Source organism: Mastigoproctus giganteus, chromosome 13 (assembly GCF_048544385.1).
Source record: "Mastigoproctus giganteus isolate SK-2022 chromosome 13, ASM4854438v1, whole genome shotgun sequence".
In the NCBI taxonomy this organism is placed as follows: Eukaryota; Metazoa; Arthropoda; class Arachnida; order Uropygi; family Thelyphonidae; genus Mastigoproctus; species Mastigoproctus giganteus.
In genome coordinates, this window is record NC_143587.1 from 40,765,450 (window position 1) to 40,785,006 (window position 19,557).

The following is a 19,557-nucleotide window of genomic DNA, read 5'->3' on the forward strand; positions in this document are numbered from 1 at the left end:
TTCTGATATTCCCTACCAGAGACTTGGCAATTTGGAATCTCCTCTCTTTGATCTTCTCTGGCTTAAAATCTCCCTACCTCATTGTGTCAAATTCATTTGTTGGCTCGACCGTTCTCTCAACTCCACTAATCACTTGGAGCTCTTTGACTTCCTCTCTTTGCAACTTGACTTTCTCCAGTCCAACTTTCCTAACAGTGAGGTAACTTTCCTTGGTGATTTTAATGTTCACAACTCCAGCTGGCTTCCATTTTCTAGTCACACCGACCCAGCAGGTCGAGATGCTGAGGCTTTTGCAATTACTAATGACCTAGCACAGATTGTTCATTTACCTACAAGAATACCGGACAATCCTAATCATACAGCCAATACGCTTGATCTTTATCTCACAAACAACCCTTCTAAGTATATGGTCGAAGTGAGAGCTCCTTTAGGCACTTCAGATCACAACTTGTTGATTGTCTCTTCTCCAATGGAACCTTTATCTCATAGCTATTCCCAACCTCGTGTTGTTTGGCATTACAAGAATGCAAAATGGGATGACCTGCGAGACTTCTTTTCTTTGGTCAGATTACTGTTTCAAAATTTCTGATGTCAACGTTTGCTCAGATCGTGTCAATGAAATTATTCTTGCAGAATGGAATCCTTTATCCCACACTCCACTTTAAAATCTCATCCTTTATCTAAACCTTCGTTTTCCAATAAATGTGCTAAGGCTGTTCAAGAGAAGAATGTTGCATATCGTAATTGGCTTGTTTCTAATTCTTCAGTTTCATTTTCTGCCTACACCAAAGCTCGCAACAATTGTAAAGCAGTTATTAATCAGTCCAAACTAGAGTTTGAACAGGCTAAGAGTAGAAAACTTGCTTCTTGGCCTAACTGTCGCCGAGCATTCTGGTCTCTTGCCAAAGCTATTGGCCGCAACTTTTGCCCATCTCTGCTTCTACCTCTGTCCAAACCGGATGGTTCTGTTGTCACTTCAGCCAAGGATAAAGCTGACCTGCTAGCATACCATTTTTCTTCCAGCTCATGTATTAATGATCTTGGTAAAACACCTCCCACCATTCCCAACACATTCAATTCAATGCCTCCTGTGGTCTTCCATCAAAAGGATATCAGAAGGATTTTGATGAATCTTGATGCTAAGAAAGCTCCAGGTCCTGATGGTATTTCTCCACTTGTTCTCAAAACCTGTGCTCCAGAACTTACTCCTATTCTTTGCCACCTTTTTTCACTTTCTTATTCCAAAGGTGTTTTTCCTTCTGCTTGGAAATTTGCTCATATCCAGCCAGTTCTTAAAAAGGGTAACAAATCCCTCCCATCAAATTATCGTCCCATTGCAATTACTTCTACTCTTTCTAAAGTAATGGAGAAATCAATTAACCGCCAACTCTTATAAACTACCTAGAAATCTTCCGTCTGATCAACGATCACCAGTATGGATTCCGTCAGTGTGGATCCACTTATGATATTCTGGCTTATGTTACCCATTTATGGACTAATTCAATGGAAAGGTTCGGTGAAACACGAGTAGTTGCTCTTGACATCTCAAAGGCTTTTGATCATGTTTGGCATAAAGGTCTTCTAAACAAGCTTCCATCTTATGGTTTGCCAACTGTTTTTAGTAATTGGTTATTCAGTTTTCTCTCTGGTCGCTCACTGAGGGTGATGGTAGATGGCTCTCTAACTTCTCCACTAATGCCGGTGTCCCCCAAATTTCAGTTCTTTTCCTCTTGTATATTAATGACCTTCTTCCATTGACTGGAAATCCTATCCATAGTTTTGCCGATGATAGCACATTGCATTCCACTTTCCATTTTGAGAAACCTTGTCATGCTCAATCAGCTTCAACTTCTTGAAAATCTGCTACCAATTCCTTAAATGCCGATCTTCATGTATTTCTCCAGTGGGGCAAAGACAACTTAGTTGATTTCAACCCTTCTAAAACTCAGTCTTGTCTTATATCTCGCAAAAAGGATTCTTCTGCTCCTATGCTTATGTTTAGTGACACTCCCATTTCTAATCTCTCTTGGCACAAGCACATTACAAATATTGCTTCCTCTGCATCTAAAAAACTTGGTTCTTTCTATCGCTCTTAGCGTTACTTTTCTTCCAAACAGCTGCTCACTCTGTATAAATCGCAAATCCGCCCTGCCATGGAATATTGTTCCCACATCTGGGGTGGTGCCCCCAAAACCTCTCTCAGGATTCTTGATTCCATTCAGAAGAGGGCAGTTAGGTTAATTAATGATTCATCTCTAACAGAGTCTCTCCACTCACTTTCTCATAGACAAACTGTTTCTGCTGCATGCATCTTCTACAGATACTTCCATGGGCACTGTTCTTCTGAACTGGCTTCTATAATTCCCGCTCTCTCTCTTTCAAAACAGTCAGAACACGTGCCGCCACCAGCCAACATCCATTTACTGTCCAACTTCAAACCCACAGAACCAACTTTTCATCTTTCTCATTTATTCATTCAACTGCCGTTTTCTGGAACAACCTTCCTTCATACGTATTTCCTGAAAATTACAATCTACAGAAGTTCAAGTCCAATGTCAACAAATATCTTCTTTTGTTTTCTCAACCTGCAATCCAAGCCCGGTACTACAGGTTCTAATACCTCTCGTATTTGGGGTTCACATAAAAAAAAAAAAAAAATTCTCACCCTTATTCGGTAATTTTCATTCCTGTGATCAAGACATACGGTCGAAAAACATTGTCAGCTTCAGGAAGGAAAATCGTTTTGCATTTTTTTCGTTAAATTAATTTTTAATTGTGTTCATTTGATTTTTAATTATTGTTAATTATTTCTTACTGTAATGTAAGATTTTCGATTTTTTTTTTTTAATTGTTTTTGTTTTAATTTCTGGAGAAATTAAAACAAATGTTTCCTAAGTGAACTCTGGATAGTGTTAACAATATACATTAGGTGAACTCTGATTAGTGTTAGCAATATAAAGAAAGATCACAAAATGAATATCAGTCACTCTAAGGAAGGAAATACATAATTATTTCTGAAATTGTCAGCAATAATATATTATTTCCTTCTCAATAATGTAGAGTACTGGTTCGTGCTTACCAGTATGGAGATTAAGATTTTTATGGGTTAATAAGTTCTTGAAGGATCTTAAACATTATTACATACAAACAATACCGGTCAGTAACTATTGTATGAGGGTATATAGCAGGTCAGCACACCATTCCACAATTGCCAAAGGAACTTTGTTTTCTTTGGCAATGGAGAAGGCAGAAATACCAGCAAAGGGCTTTTGCTGTTTGTAGTCTGGATCATAATGATGTAGCCAGATTTCATCTGCTTACAACCTTTGCCAAGAGATCACTACCATTTACAGTGATCATTTTCTTCATCTAAAGATCTGAACACATGTTTACATTCTGCCATCAGAAAAACACTTAAGTCATGTCTGTATACAGGGCCAGTCCAAGGAATGGGTAGTGTGTGCACTGCACACACAGGTGCCGAGGATGATAAGGACATGTTGGACCTAGATGTCTGCATAAAAATAATTTAAGTACAACAAAATTTTTGTTGGAGAATTGGGGAGATTGGGGAGCTGATTTTTTGCACATGGGCACCAAATATCATGGATATTTGGTGCCCTGTCTGTGGGCACTGGGTCCCAATGCATACAAATGTCATTTATATTTCAGTGGTCATGGATATAAACGATGCTCTTCAAAGTCACTATATGACTTTGAGGAGCAATTGCTTCCTATGTCATACTATATTGACTGAAACTCGTGGGTTGGTCACTCGCACACTAGCAAGACTTTTGTGGATTTATTGGGGGATTGTTTTTTAAAGCAACAAGTCTGAGGGGCAACCAGAGGGCGTAATACCCTGTATTTGATTATCAGCAGTGATTATTAATACATGAAGAATTTGTAGATAAAGGAACCACTAGGTGACAGTGATCATAGTGTACTGATGTGGGACTTACTTAAAGATGTAACTACCATCCAGAGTAAAGGGAAGGGTTTTTGTTTTCGTAAAGGTGACTACAGAGGTCTCAGACAGTTTTTAAATTCTATACAGTGATATGAAATGATGATGTTACCAATGGTGAATTCTAAATGGTCAGCCTTCAGGGACTTAATCTTCGAGGCTACTAGGCTTTTCATACCAAATAAGAAATACTGTTCAAGGTTCAGGCCTAAATGGATGTCAGAGGAATTAATCAGGCTTGTGGCAGAGAAGGAAAATGCATAGGATGCGTATAAATTATCAGAAGACACAGAAGCCTACGGCAGATACAAGCCAGTCTGTAATCAAGTCACAAAGGAGGTTAGGCAGACGAAGGCAGATTATGAGAAATCTTTGGATGCAAAGAAAAACAGCAAAGAGTTCTTTACTTATGTAAACTCTACAAGGAAAGGGATGAATCAGATTGGTCTCCTTAACATAGATGGTTCGACTATTGACTACTCAATGAGCTGATAAACTGAATGAGTATATTGCATTTACATTCACACGAGGAGTTGAGCATTAGCATTAGTAGAGGCATACAATGCAAGAAAGCAAGTTTAAGCAGAATCAGCAAAAAAAAAAAAAAAAAAAAAAAAACCCCGTGCCACTTCATCCCTCCGTTCGTTCCAAATACCTGTCCAGCTCAGCCTTAAATGGGTTGAGCACGTTGAATTCTGATAGGATTCTTCCACTTGTTCAGATTACGAACCTAAGGGGGCATAAACTGAAATTGAGGGACAGATGTAGAATAGATGTGCGGAAATTTGCCTTTAGTCAGCGGGTGGTTAATTGCCTGAACAAACTTCCATCTGTCGTTATGGAAGTTGATAGGTTAAATAAATTTAAGGGGGAACTGGACAAATATATAGAGGGGATGTTTTGTAATTTTTTTTTTTTTTTTTTTTTTTTTTTTTTTTTTTTTTGGCTGATGCTGCGTAAGCTCATACACTTGCTTTCACATACCACTACTACTAACTACCCTCTGGCTAAAGGCAAACTTCCGCACATCTATCCTACATCTGTCTTTCCTCAATTTCAATTTATGCCCTCTCAGGTGATTATTCTGAGCAAGAGGAACAATTCCATCAGCACTGAGCATGCTCAAACCATTCAAGGTTTTATATAACTCAATCAGATCACCTCGCAGATGCCTAGTCTTGAGACACTGTAATTTGCAAAATTTAAGCCTTTCTTCGTAAGAGCAACCCTTTGTTCCATTCACTAATTTTGTTTCCCTTCTCTGTACCTGTTCCAACAGCTCTACATCCTTCTTAAAATGAAGCCTCCAGACCTGTATACAGTACTCAAGGTGTTGCCTGACCATTGCCTTATACAAAGGGATAATCACCTCCTTATCCCTACTAGAATAATTTCCTGTATATCATTGACAAGACACAATGAGCTACTCTTGAAGACCGCCAGCACAGCTGAGAAAACTTCACATTTGCCTGCACAATTACCCCCAGGTGCTTTTCATGGTACTACATATCAGTGTAGTACCACGGAGTTGATACATCACTCTGGGGTTACTGCTTCCCATATGTAGTACTTTACATTTGTCAATGTTAAACTTCATTTGCCACCTCTCAGCCCATCTGCTTAACTTTTTTAGATTCTGTTGCAGCAGCGTACTGTCATTAAGTGTCCTTAACAACCCTGCCGACCTTCGTATCGTCTACAAACTTGGAAATTAAGCTTGATATACCATGATCAATATCATTTATAAATACAGAAAACCACAATGGACCCAACACTGAACCCTGGGGGAATCCACTAATAACATCAGTCCATGATGATTACCACTCTCTGTCTTCTCCCACTCAACCATCCCTTTAATCATAGCAGCAATTTGCCTCCAATGCCTCACTGCTCCAATTTGTGCAGCAGTCTTCCATGTGCAACAGTATCAACAGCCTTTCTAAGATCCAAATATATGATATCAAAGTTATTCCCTGCATCCAGTTACATTGTAACCATATCATAGTATCCAATCAAATTGGTCAGGCAAGACTTTCCCGTAACAAAATCATGCTCTGTCCGAGCTATAACTGAAGTCTTGTCAAGATGATCCTGCAGTGCTTCTTTAACCAGTGCCTCCATTAATTTCCCTGGAACAGAAGTTAAACTAACAGGTCTATAATTATTTGTGTTGCCCTTAGATCCTTCTTTGTGAATTGGGGTCACATTTGCACATCTCCAGTCCAGTTTGTTACTTGATTTTTAGGAGCATTAGCAACTAAGGCCATATTGCTCCGGGGATATGCTGTGGTCATTCCCTGACCTTTCCGCATCCTCCGTATTTGATGGTCACGGGCTCAAACCCCGGTCTAATCAATAAGCGTGTGCTATGCACTGCCGATCCTGCCCACCTGGCTAGGGAGGAACCCTACTCCAGTCCAGTGGTACTTCCCCTGAGTCCAAAGAAGCTTTCATAATTATGGCAAAGGGTTTGCTTACTTCCTTTGCTGCCTCCTTTAATATAACTGGATAGATCCCGTCCAACTGGGGTGCCTTTTTTATGTTTATCTTCAACAATTTCTTCACTTTACTCTCAGTTATTACAAAATCATCTAGCTCACTGCCCGAGTTTAACTCACCTCTGGCATTCCCCTCCCTGAATAACTCCTCATGAGTGAATGTAGATGCAAAATACTCATTGAGTTTGTTAGCCAAATATGCAGGATCATCAACATTTGAAACATCAATATCCAGTGGACCAATATGATTCATCTGTTTCCTTCTAGTGTTTACATATGTAAAGAACTCTTTGTTGTTTTTCTTTGCGAAGGATTTCTCATAATTTGCCTTTGCCTGCCTAATTTCCTTTGTGACTTGGTTACAGACCAGCTTATATCTATCTATGTATATAAAGTGCTTAGCATCATAATACACAGCCATTTCTGAATAAACAGAAAATTTTTAAGGTGGCATCGTTTTAGGTTATATCTCATATTGTGAATACCTTCACAACGAGTTGCCATGATATTGCACTACTTCGAATAAGTAAAGCTTCACCTAAGGAGAAGACTAATGTTACTTATTCTCAGATAGGTACCACCACCCAGACAGCACTGTTTCAGGGCTGTTTGGCCCTTCTTCAGTGAGTGGGTAGGTACCCAAGTGATGCAATGATGGCAAAAACAGTTATGAAGTATAACTCCACAATATGAGAGATGCCTGATGGTGTATGATGTATTTAGACTAAGGCGCATTTAGGGCTAGAGCCTCAAGCTGCGAACAGATTTAGACTATGTATATAAAGTGCTTAGCATCATAATACACAGCCATTTCTGAATAAACAGAAAATTTTTAAGGTGGCATCGTTTTAGGTTTGTTCGCAGCTTGAGGCTCTAGCCCTAAATGCGCCTTATATCTATCTTAAGCTTCCCTGTCACCCATTAATTTATATGTATCCCATGAATTTTTCTTCTCTGCCATATGTCTCATTAGTTCATCTGACATCCATTTAGGCCTAAACTTTGAACAATATTTCTTTGTTGGTATGTAAAGCCTAGTAACTTCCAAGATAAGTTCTTTGAATGCTTCCCATTTTGAATTTGCTGTTGGTAACATCATCAGTTGGTCCCACCGTACAGAATTTAAATATTGTGTCAGACCACCGTAGCTCACTTTACGAAAGCAAAAATCCTTCCCTTAACCCCTGATGGCAGTTGCCTCCTTTAGTAAATCACACTTTAGTGCACTGTGGTCACTGCCACCTTGTGGTTCCGTTATCTGCAGATTCTTAATGCATGAAGAATCACTACTGATAATCAGATCAAGAGTAGTACTCCCTCTAGTTGCCTCCCGAATATGCTTATGTAGAAAACAATCATCCAATAAATCTAAAAATGCCTTGCTAGTGTGTGAGTGACCAACCAACAAATTCCAGTGAATATCCGGGAAATTAAAATCCCTCATCATAAGACTGATTTACTGGCCCACTCTATTTCTCTGTACGGTTTCTTATTATACTCATCAGAGTCTTTAGGGCTATAACACACTCCTACTCTCAATTTTGTTCTCTCAATGCTTATGTCACACAAAACTGACTCGACACTGCATTGTCCAGCGATGTCGATTGGCTTCACTTCCTTGGATTTTATGTTTCTTAACTAATAGCATAACCCCCTCCTCCCTTCCTATCTGTACACATTGTACTCCACAAATTTCAGTTCTGTATTCCTTATATCTGTGTGATATCTTCCTTTGATGTTTTGAGCAATACCTCAAATTCATAAAATATATTTACCAAACTCCTAGCATTGGTGTACATGCAAGTATATATGCACCTGTTCCTATTCTTAGCTACCCTAACACAACCCATGTGTTTACTTGTAGTATACATGCACCTGTTCCTATTCTTAGCTACCCTAACACAACCCATGTGTTTACTTGTACCGCAATGACTCATAGCAGTCTCTAAAATACACCATGCATCTTGTTTTCCAGGCTACTGCTCATTCCAATAGAAGCAGTGCAAGAATCACTGTCACCACTGCCAGTGGCTACTGTTAATATATTAGTCCTTGCATCCACCCAAGCTAGCAGTTTTCCGACCCACCTAACACTGCCTCAATAGCATCAGCAAAAATTCTTGCACCTTTTCTATTTAAGTGTATCCCATCCCTGTAGAAGCAATCCCTCCTGTTAACAAGTACAGTCCAGGCTGAAAAAAATTCTACCCCTTGAGCCTTGCACAATCTTTTCAGGGCCGAATTGATCGACAAGGCTCTCATCATATACTCCCTCCTATCGTGTTTGGGAAGGTTTGCTGATACTTTCAAATTCAACCCTAATTCACGGACTTTTTTCAACAGTGACCTGTACTTGTTAAATAATCCTTCCGGTCTCCTACTCTTAATATGATTAGTGCCGATGTGTACAACAATATCATCTTTTGTGCCCTTAAAAGATGATATTCGCTCTACAACTTCATCAACCTTTCCCCCTGCCAGACATACCCTGGTCCTGTTCCACCTATCCTTTTTACATAGCGTGTTCGCCTTTTCCCTGACAACAGAGTCACCAACAACTACTAGTTCCTGTGCGACCAGCACATTGTTGATCATGTTGCGTGATGATGAAGTGCAAGCTCTGGCGTTGGTGTGGGTAGCTGAGAGCTTAATGGGTCCTCTCAATTTAGATCCTTTGAGGGCATCCACCCTGTCCTTCAAGCTCTCATATAGGCCCATAACAATGCTGAGTTGTCGCCTTATTTCCTCACATTCCTTATATCGCGCGCGCGCACACACCCAAAGACATCCCCCCTGGCAATATCATGTCCCATACCTGATTGCTCCACAAATGTCAAGCAAGCAGTGCATTTTAAAAGGCTGTAATTCAGAAGGCAACTGCCCCCCTCTGTTCTCCCCTGAGCCACAGCACTCCATTTAGCTTTATCCTTTTGCTTTGCTGCTCTGAGTGATGATTTCGATTCAATTTCAGTACAAAATTATAACCCTAAATTTGTATCCCAATGCAGTTGTAACACTATATATCTATATATATTTTTTTAGCATCAAGTATTTGCTTCGAGTTTCTTTATATAACTTCCATATCAAGTTATGTATTAATTAATTATGTTACGTTTGTAAAATCTAAGTCGTTATATATATTTAGTTAAAAAGTACAATTTAATTACAATGAAGTTCAACAAAATTAATAAATTTTACTGATTAATTGATAATATTATATACTATACTAAGCTAATGCTATCTAGTTCGGGATATAATGTATCGTTTAGCAATGGCGGCAAGTTACGAACGGTAACTCTACAGACACTTAAGTATTAATTAACTTACAAAATTTCACTGTCTCAATTCAGAATAAACCAAGGATCTTGACTACGTCAATAAGCTACTTATAGAAATTAATTTAATATAACAATTAGTCAATAAAGCGGCTAAATATAGCTGAAAAGCTTCCCATTTGCCGGCTCTGCAAAATTTTTAAAATGCGTGGATTGGATACCCTTACCGATACTAAGTAATAACCTACAAAATCTCTATCTAAGTTAAAATTTAAACTAAGTATCATAAGTAGGAATATAAAGCTCCTCTGGAAAATAAGTTAATATGCCAATTTAAGTTAATAAAACAGAAAAATCTTCTTAATTTTCCTGAGCCGTAAAAACTTCACCTGCACAACGCTACTCTCGAGTTATTCATAGATTTGAATGGCAGAGGTTTATCAAACTCTAACAGAGATCTAAGTGATTTTGTAATAACTGAGAGAAAAGTGGAGGAGAAATTGTTGAAGTTAAACATAAAAAAGGCACCTGACACAGATGGAATCTATCCAGTTATAATGAAGAATGCAGCAAGGGAAGTAAGCGAACCCTTAGGAATAGTTATGAGAGCATCCTTAGAGTCAGGGGAGGTCCCCATGGACCTGGAGATGTGCAAATGTATCCCCAATTCACAAAGGGGGTTTAAAGGTGACACAAATAATTATAGAACTGATAGTTTAACTTTTGTTCTGGAGGAAATAATGGACTCACTGCTTAAAGAGGTGATTTTAGCATTAGTAGAGGCATATGATGCAAGAAAGCAAGCTTATGGAGCATCATCCAAAAAAAAAAGAAAGTGATACTGGATACCTAGAGAAGACAGTAGTAATAGATCAGACACAGCATGGGTTTGTTAAGGGGAAGTCTTGTCTGACCAATTTGATTGGATACTATGATGTGGTCACAAAGGAACTGGATGCAAAAAATAATTTTGATATCATATATAGTAGACTCTCTATTTTCTGGGATAGAGGGTAAAAATAAATCCCGGTTAATCCAAAAATACAGAAGTCCCCAACAAACGTTAGAGATACGTTCCAGAACTTCTTATTTCGTCAAGTTTTACGTAACTTGGGAATGACTAATAATATATATTATTATTGACAAATCTGAATTCAGCGTGATATGTGTTAATGTTTGACCATTTTCATACATTCTTATTAGTTTAATTTTCTGATCCAAGTTGATTGCTTTCCTTTTCTTGGTAGATTTACTAGTAGCGTTGTCACTTATTCTCTTAGTTGGCACTATGTTAACGGTCAAAATGAAATTTTCTGTAAAGAACTTCACAGGGTTAAGGCAAAAACTCACTATTATTACCCATGCGAGCTCACATTTTACCAAAGGTCATGACCAAAAAACAATAAAAACAATTTGCACTTTCCAGTTTATTGGGCTTTTCTGTTAGTTCAATTAATTATAAATGGGTAGTAAACCCGATCCTATTGCACTTGCGATAATACCAATAACTGGAATTCTGTAAGTTTTTATGTTATTATGGTGAAACGTGTGTGACCCCTTTCTCTTCTTTGCTATTTTTTTTGCTTGTTACTCCGATCTCACTTGTGAAATTTGTGCGTGCCACGATCGTCGTTATTGATTGCTTATTATTATTTATTTATTTTTTTTGTTTTAAATTTTACAATCCTAAAAAAAAAAAAAAAATTGAGTGAAAAGAAAATTTACGTAGTTGTTTAAGTCAGAGACTTGCTGTATCGAAAAATGTTCAGCAACCTACATAAAAAATATGGCAATAGATAAAAAACTTACCACATACTACTCACGTGTCCAATACGATGCTTCCCTTTATTTTTTTACAATGTCAATAACGACGAGCATGGCACGCACAAATATATGCATATGGTTTGGTCACCAACATAATAATAATGGTTCATTAGAGATTTAACGGATGCACCGTTTTCAAACTTTTGAATAATTTCAAGTCTTTGTTTAACTGAAAGCGCAACTCTTTTGCGTTTACCCATCATTTTTGTGATTTCTAAACAAAAAAAAAACATATATATATATATATTTACTATAAAAAAAAATTTCAACATCCCTGACATAAATAATGAAACAAAATTTGTCTTTTTGCAGTGCGACTGAACACAACAATCGATGCAATGCACTAAAACAAACTAAACATTTGGTCGGTTTTTTTTTTTTTTTTTTTGAGCACAGGGTATGAAGACAGCGAGGGTTGTGAGATAATAGGCACATTAATCTTCCAATGATGACTTATAATGCCGGTTGTTGTCACTTATTTACGACTTGCAAAATATCTGTTTATAACTAGTTATTACTTGAATTTTATGATTTCTGGTTGAATTTTTTTATTATTTTTATTTTTATTTATTTTTTTTATTTGGAGTCTTGAAGTGTCCCGGTTAATCGAGAGTTGCTGTACTTTCATTTCATGAAAGCTTTGGATATTGTTGCACATGGAAACTGCTTTACAAATTGGAGCGGTATGGCATTAAGGGCAAGTCACTGTAATGGATAAAGGGATGGTTGAGTGGGAGACGGCAGAGAGTGGTAATAAATGGACACTGCTTTATGTGGACTAATGTTATTAGCGGAATCTACATGGATCGGTGCTGGGGCCCATTGTTGTTTTGTGTATTTATCAATGATATTGATGACGGTATATCAGGCTTTATGTCCAAGTTTTCCGATGGTTGGCACTGTTTTTAATGACAGAAAGAGAGGGTGCTACAGCAACAGGATCTAAAAAAGTTAGGCAGATGGGCTGAGAAGTGGCAACTGAAGTTTAACTTTGACAGATGCAAAGTATTGTATATGGTTAGAAGTATTTCCATATGAAAGTACCAACTGTGTGGTACTACACTGAGGGAGGTGGATAATGAAAAAGACCTGGGGTTAACTGTGCAGTCGGATATGCAGTTTTCTGAGCAGTGCAGATGAGATGTCAGAGGAGGTCATGGAGTTTTGCCAAAGATATATAGGAATTTTGCTAGCAGAGACAACGAGGTGATTATCCCTTTGTATAAGGCAATGGTCAGGCCACACCTTGAGTACTGAATACAGGTCTGGATGCCTCATTTTAGGAATATTGGCTCTGATAAAAAAAGGCTTAAGTTCTGCAAGTTGCAGCATATGGAGACTAGGCACCCGTGAGGTGATCTAATTGAGTTTTACAAGGCCTTAAACAGTTTGAGCAGGTTCAATGTTGACGAGATACTTACACTTTCTCAGATTAAAAACCCGAGGGGGGCATAGATTCAAATTGAGGAAAGACAGTTGTTGAATAGATGTGCGGAAGTTTGTCTTTAGCCAGCGGGTAGTTGATTGCAGGAACAGACTTCCCTCTGTTTTTGTGGAAGCTGATAGCTTAAATAAATTTAAGGCTGAAGGAGACAAACATTTGGAGTGACTGAATGGGAAGGTTTTTTTTTTTTTTTTTTTTTTTTTGGCTGATTCTGTATAAGCTTGCTTTCTTGCATCATATGCCTCAACTAATGCTAATGTGAATCATGGCAGATCACTGATGATGCACATACACATCAATGGTAGCAAACATGATAAACTGAAACACCATCATCTGATATTTCCCTTATTCTAATTTACACAACCTGGGTCAAATGATTTGGCACTTTCAGGTGTAAAAATAAAGATTTTATTAATAAATATTCCCTCATGTACAGAAATCTTCACAAAACTAGCAAAGCTATTTCACAGATTTTAATAATTTAACAACCATACACTTGCAATTTATATGTATTTGTATGACTAAACTAAGGCTAATTTTATCTTTTCAGAGTGATTTACACTTGACTAGTACATTCCAATACCTTAAGTAATATCACTGTTATCAATTTCAAAAGTGACAAATATCGATAATCCAATTTTAGCACAAAAATAAGAAATACTTACTACATTTTGTTTCATCTGAAAAGTCTCCACAATCATTTGCTCCATTACACAATAAGTCAAGTTTAACACATACTCCGTTTTCACATTCAAACTGACCCTGAGGACATGCTTGGATAGTTGTATTATGAACTGCAAAATTTTGTAATTTGTCTAAATTAATGTTTCATTCAGTGATATTTAAATAATTAATTAAAAATTTCACTTAGTAAATGAATTTTGTAATTCGGGTAGACAAATAACACTAATATATATATATATATATATATATATATAATTATGAATAAAAAATTAAAATTAAGTAAAGAAAGAAAATGGATTTGAATTTGAATAGAGATAAAATGAAATATCAATAATATGAATTATGGATCAGGGACACTGCAAGAGCAAAGGTACCCTACAACCATAATGTATATATAGAAAATTATTTTAATGTTATGTGCAAATCTTTAATTTAACTTATGCTAATAATGAAAATACCGTGTACCCTGGGAGCGATGTATGTTGAATAAAGGGGGGAAGAACGGAAAAGAGTAACGTTATAAACAAAGTGCGCATTTTGAAAAATGCAAAATTTGAAAAGAACGATATAAACAAAGTGCGAATTTTGAAAAATGCAAAATTTGAAAAGAACGACCAAGGTAGAAATAGCAGATTTTTGAAAAGAACGACCAAAGTAGAAATAGCATTGCAGTATCTTTCATAATTTCTGTGTCTTCTTCAGAGGTCATCCACCTAAATTATGAAAAAGAACAGCAATACTCTTACTTCTGTTTCTGACATGTTCTGTATGTCAAAAAACACGTGTACGCGGACACGTTGTAAAAAATAATTTAGAATATAAATTTTGAATAAATAAAATACAAGTTAAGCAAAAATATTATGCCAAAGTATAACATACAGAACATGGAAGACCTTACAGAAGTAAGTAGCCCGCCAAAAAGAGAAAACAAAGGAAGCGAGTGTCCGAATGACAAGAATGCCAATAACTTACCGCTACGTGACCGGTCGACAAAAAAGAAAGAGCCGGAGGCTAAACCGTGTATATATGTGAAGAAACGCTAGCGGCACCTAGCGTTAGACGAATTTTGGTGTATGTATATTTTGTAAATTTACGTAAGCGGTGGAGCTACGCTAGGTTCAAGTTAAGTACATGATACTCAAACCTCCGGGATAGCAAAGAAATATAATTGCTTACAAAGTAGCAGTAGAGTAGCTAAACTTTGTTAAGGCGAAAAATTATGATTGGGTATAGTAAGAAAAATAGTACTCTGATATTGCTTTCGTTACACTAATCGCTCACAGAGCATAAAATGTAGAATTTAGTAAAGCAAAAAGATGATGAAATTAGGGATATGAAGTTGTGCTAGGGTAGTTCGGGGTTGCAAACCCGTTCCTATAGTTAGGACCCTGAACGACTGTCCGAGAGTAGGTGCATCATGTACTTAAGTCAGTTGTGTTAAAGTGTAAGATATATATATAAGTTACAATTAACAAATAAATAGATAAATAAATCAAGATATAATCAAAATATAATCAAAATTAATTAAGATATAATTAAAATTAATTACAAGGTAATACACTATGTTAGACCAATCGGTGGGTACAAGTTTTCCAGACCGTAAGACACCAAAGAGGCCTAGTGTATTGTTTTTACACTATTTACAAACTTGATGCGTATGGGAGTAATTATTAGTTATAAACTAATAATGCTGTTTATATTGATATCTATTAAGTTTTTGTGCCTTAATATGTTAAGGGCTTTACTGATATGATGACGCAGGTATTTAATAGGAAAAAGATTTCTGGTCAGTTTACTGTACAATGTTCTGATGTTATCAATAACTGTTGTTTTGTCGCTGCATATCGTTGCTATTCTGATGCATTGTGCTAAGATAACATCAGCATGTACCTGTTTGGAAATATTGGAATTCCATTGTGTATAGTTTACTATGCTAAAGTTGAAAGCTTCACGTTTGTTGTACAAATTGATGGAGGCTATACCATTTTTTATATTGATGTCTAGATCCAAAAATTGGGCTGCTGTGTCAGAATTGTTAGTTCTTTCTAGTACAAGTTCGCTAGGGTATAGATGTACATAATCCTGTATGAAATTCGGGCAGTTAATTACTATGAGGTCATCTATATATCTTAGTTCCTGTGGAAATGAGGTTTCTGACCAGTATAGATATAGGTTGGCTATTATACATGAGGCTGGGCTGCCCATAGGTGTTCCATTGGTTTGTTGATATACTGTATCGCCATCATATATGAAATTATTGGAAATACATAAATTAAGTATGTTGTTCCAGTAATAGGTGTTGCAGGAAATAAAATTCTTATGTTTATCATAGATATCTTTGAGTACCAATTTGAGATTGGTTTGATTGATACTGGTAAATAGGCTATGGAAATCAAAGGTTTGAATATTATTGACTGTATTACTTTGCAAAAATTTTAATACAGGTTGGTTGTTGCCTATGATTTTGCTGTTATGTAACATATTCATCAGTGGTTGCAGTAGTCGTTCAAGTGTTTTTCCTGATTTGTGTACATAACTATTTTTGCATGAGGTTATGAATCTGAAGCCTATTGGTTTTTTATGAAATTTAGGAATGAAGTAGATGTAAGGTAAGCTGTAATTACTTAAGTTGAGCTTTAGTTTTTTGTTGAAGGCCATTAGTTTTTTTGTAATGATATTACATGTACTGGAAATAGGTTTGTAGGTATTGCTTGAGTTAAGTTCATTAGTTAAAGTATATGTATAAAAATATTTGCAAATGAATGCAAAATTATTGGCTGCTTTATCTACTGGTGTGATTACGAAGTTTTTGTGAAAATCTAGCAGTTTTTGTTTTAATGTAGTCAAGTTGTAGTATGTGCCCTGATAATATAAATTTGAACTCTGTAATGCATATTTATGTTTGAATAGGGTGAATGTATGGCTAATCCACATATGGTATGCTTCTATAGGCGTGTTATTTTTGTAGGCTAGATGGAAGCAGTAGTTTAACAGGTCTTGATATAGCTGCTTATTGAAGTTGGTTATGTTTATTTTGGTGGGCGGCCTGAATTTGAATCCTTGTGATAGTACATGTCTTAGCATTGGGTCCGCAACTATGTTTAGATTTCCTGTAATGATGTGTCCATAGTCTGGATCAATATATTGCTGCATGTTGGTTTGTTGACAAACGCAGTTATTGGTGTCTGTTATATGTGATGTTAAACTGGTAGCTATAGATTTGTAGTTGCAAGCTAATAATCCAAAGGGTTTATTATACTTATATCTTACTTTAATATGACTGGGACTAGTATTTGGAAGTAGATGATTATGCTGATTTACAATTTTATTGATATTTATGTTATCCATGATATGGTTGTTGAAGTTCAAAATAATAATTGAATCTTTATCATGTGTTGTAGAGCTTATGTTTTTAAGATTAAATTTACAAATATCATTTATTATATGAAAGAGATGTTTGGATTCGAATTTGAAAGTGCGTATGAATTTGTGCAATGCTTTCAGTATACTGTGCTTAGTACTGAAAAGTAAATTATGTATATCATTTACACTTATAATGTTCTTATCCCAGTTTTTAAGTGTGACTTCGAAATCACCTAAAATATTACTGTGTTTGTTGCTAGTATTTTTAGATTTATGAGTACGTTTGCGAGGGTTCCTATGGAACTTTATTATATTAAATTTGTCATATATACAACAATCTGCTAAGTTATTGGTAATAATTTTATGGTTGAATTTATTATTTAGACCATATGGGTATAATGTTTTTAATTTTAACATAAAAATTTCTTCTTGTTTAGTTCTGATATTAGCGTTATTAATCTGTGCTAATATGGATATGTATATATTGTTGAAGTTGTGAGATTGAAAATGCATATATTCTATTTCATGTTCTATATTGTTAATATTTCTTTTTAAGTAGTTATTGATGTCAGATCTATGTTGATTAATTCTTACGTGTAGCTTATTGCTGGTTTGTCCGACGTATTTTATATTACATGTTTTGCAGGTTATGAGGTATATAACATTACTAGTTTTACAAAAAGTAGGTTTTGATGCATCATTTGTAATATGTTGCGGGTGTATGCAGGGACAGGTTAAACAGAGTTTATTCTTGCAGGTGTTAAATTTAAGTATATGGATCCCATATTTATCTAAGTTAGAAGCATTACATGCTGATGTGCTCTGACTTGTGTGTGTTAAATGTGTATGTTCAGAGTTACATCCGTGTTTCGGAGTACAGTACAGAGCATGTGTACCCGGGGTCAAGTTTATCCTACTCTGCCCATGTAGTATTTTGTCAAAGTTATCTGATTCCATTCATATGAGTTGCATAAAAATTACATTAAAATTAAAATTTTTAAGTTACAATAATAATTAAAAGGACAACAAAATAAATAAAGTGTATGCGCAACCAGAAGTAAACTGTATTTTCAATATCGGGATAGGAAGGTGAATATATTGCAAGTGAAAATCGAGTAGAAATATAAAAAATGTAAGTGTATACGAAATGTAAGTGTAGGTGTAGGTCCATGTTCTGTATGTTATACTTTGGCATAATATTTTTGCTTAACTTGTATTTTATTTATTCAAAATTTATATTCTAAATTATTTTTTACAACGTGTCCGCGTACACGTGTTTTTTGACATACAGAACATGTCAGAAACAGAAGTAAGAGTATTGCTGTTCTTTTTCATAATTTAGGTGGATGACCTCTGAAGAAGACACAGAAATTATGAAAGATACTGCAATGCTATTTCTACTTTGGTCGTTCTTTTCAAAAATCTGCTATTTCTACCTTGGTCGTTCTTTTCAAATTTTGCATTTTTCAAAATTCGCACTTTGTTTATATCGTTCTTTTCAAATTTTGCATTTTTCAAAATTCGCACTTTGTTTATAACGTTACTCTTTTCCGTTCTTCCCCCCTTTATTCAACATACATCGCTCCCAGGGTACACGGTATTTTCATTATTAGCATAAGTTAAATTAAAGATTTGCACATAACATTAAAATAATTTTCTATATATATATATATATAGAGTAAAATTTTTTCTACTATTTTTTTTGGTGGTAATCATCCCAAATCTACTACTGTTTGGGTTCTATCACCCCAAACTTTTTTTGACAAAATTATTAAGAAAAAAAAACTATAATAAGCATCAGAAAAGGAGATATATTCCATACAGGGGGATCAGCAGGTGCTAGTGTACACATTGTAAGTATATCAGAGCACATGATAATGTACCCCGAGTGCTGTTTTAGTGATGTGACAGAAACCCTTTTTTAATACAGAATCAGCTTTATCATTGCCTCACTCCATTAAGTGTGGTATCATTTTTCATCTACTTAGCGTCTTGGGAAAACTTTCACTAATTGTACCAAGATTCTGAGGGAAGCTCAATACGACTATGTAGAAAATGAAGCTTCAAACTCATACTGCATCTGAGGGTTGTAATATGCTACAGAAAGTTGTACACAATATCCTTCAAGGATGTTCAGAATGCCGTTTCTTTCAGAGACACACATACACAGCAAAAGTATTTTTTCTTTCATCAGTTGGATCATCTATAGTCCATCAACATATCCAGCTCAGAGCTTTTTCAGTAGGAAGTGATCTTGAAGAATCTAGATCGAGGTGAGGACTGAAAACAGTCCTCACCTCGATCTAGGGCAAAACCATTTCATGAGTTACAATTTTGACATGTGTTTATTAAGATAAGTATCTCATTAATCACAGTTTTAATTCCAGGTGTAAGATTAATTCTCTCTCTCTCTCTCTCTCTCCATTTTTTTTTTAGATGTCAGCTTTAGCTCTGCTATGCTGATGCAACGGGAAACAAGTATATTTTATGTAACCTAATTAC

At 36.0% G+C, this 19,557-nt stretch overlaps 1 protein-coding gene across 1 annotated transcript in view; it reads right to left on the reverse strand.

Moving 5' to 3' along the window:
• LOC150075985 (prolow-density lipoprotein receptor-related protein 1-like) overlaps nt 1–19,557 on the reverse strand; it is a 1,358,636-nt gene that overhangs the window by 531,987 nt on the left and 807,092 nt on the right. The window contains 1 exon segment of the mRNA XM_090387555.1: nt 13,674–13,802. Coding sequence (XP_090243681.1) covers nt 13,674–13,802 — 129 coding nt within the window.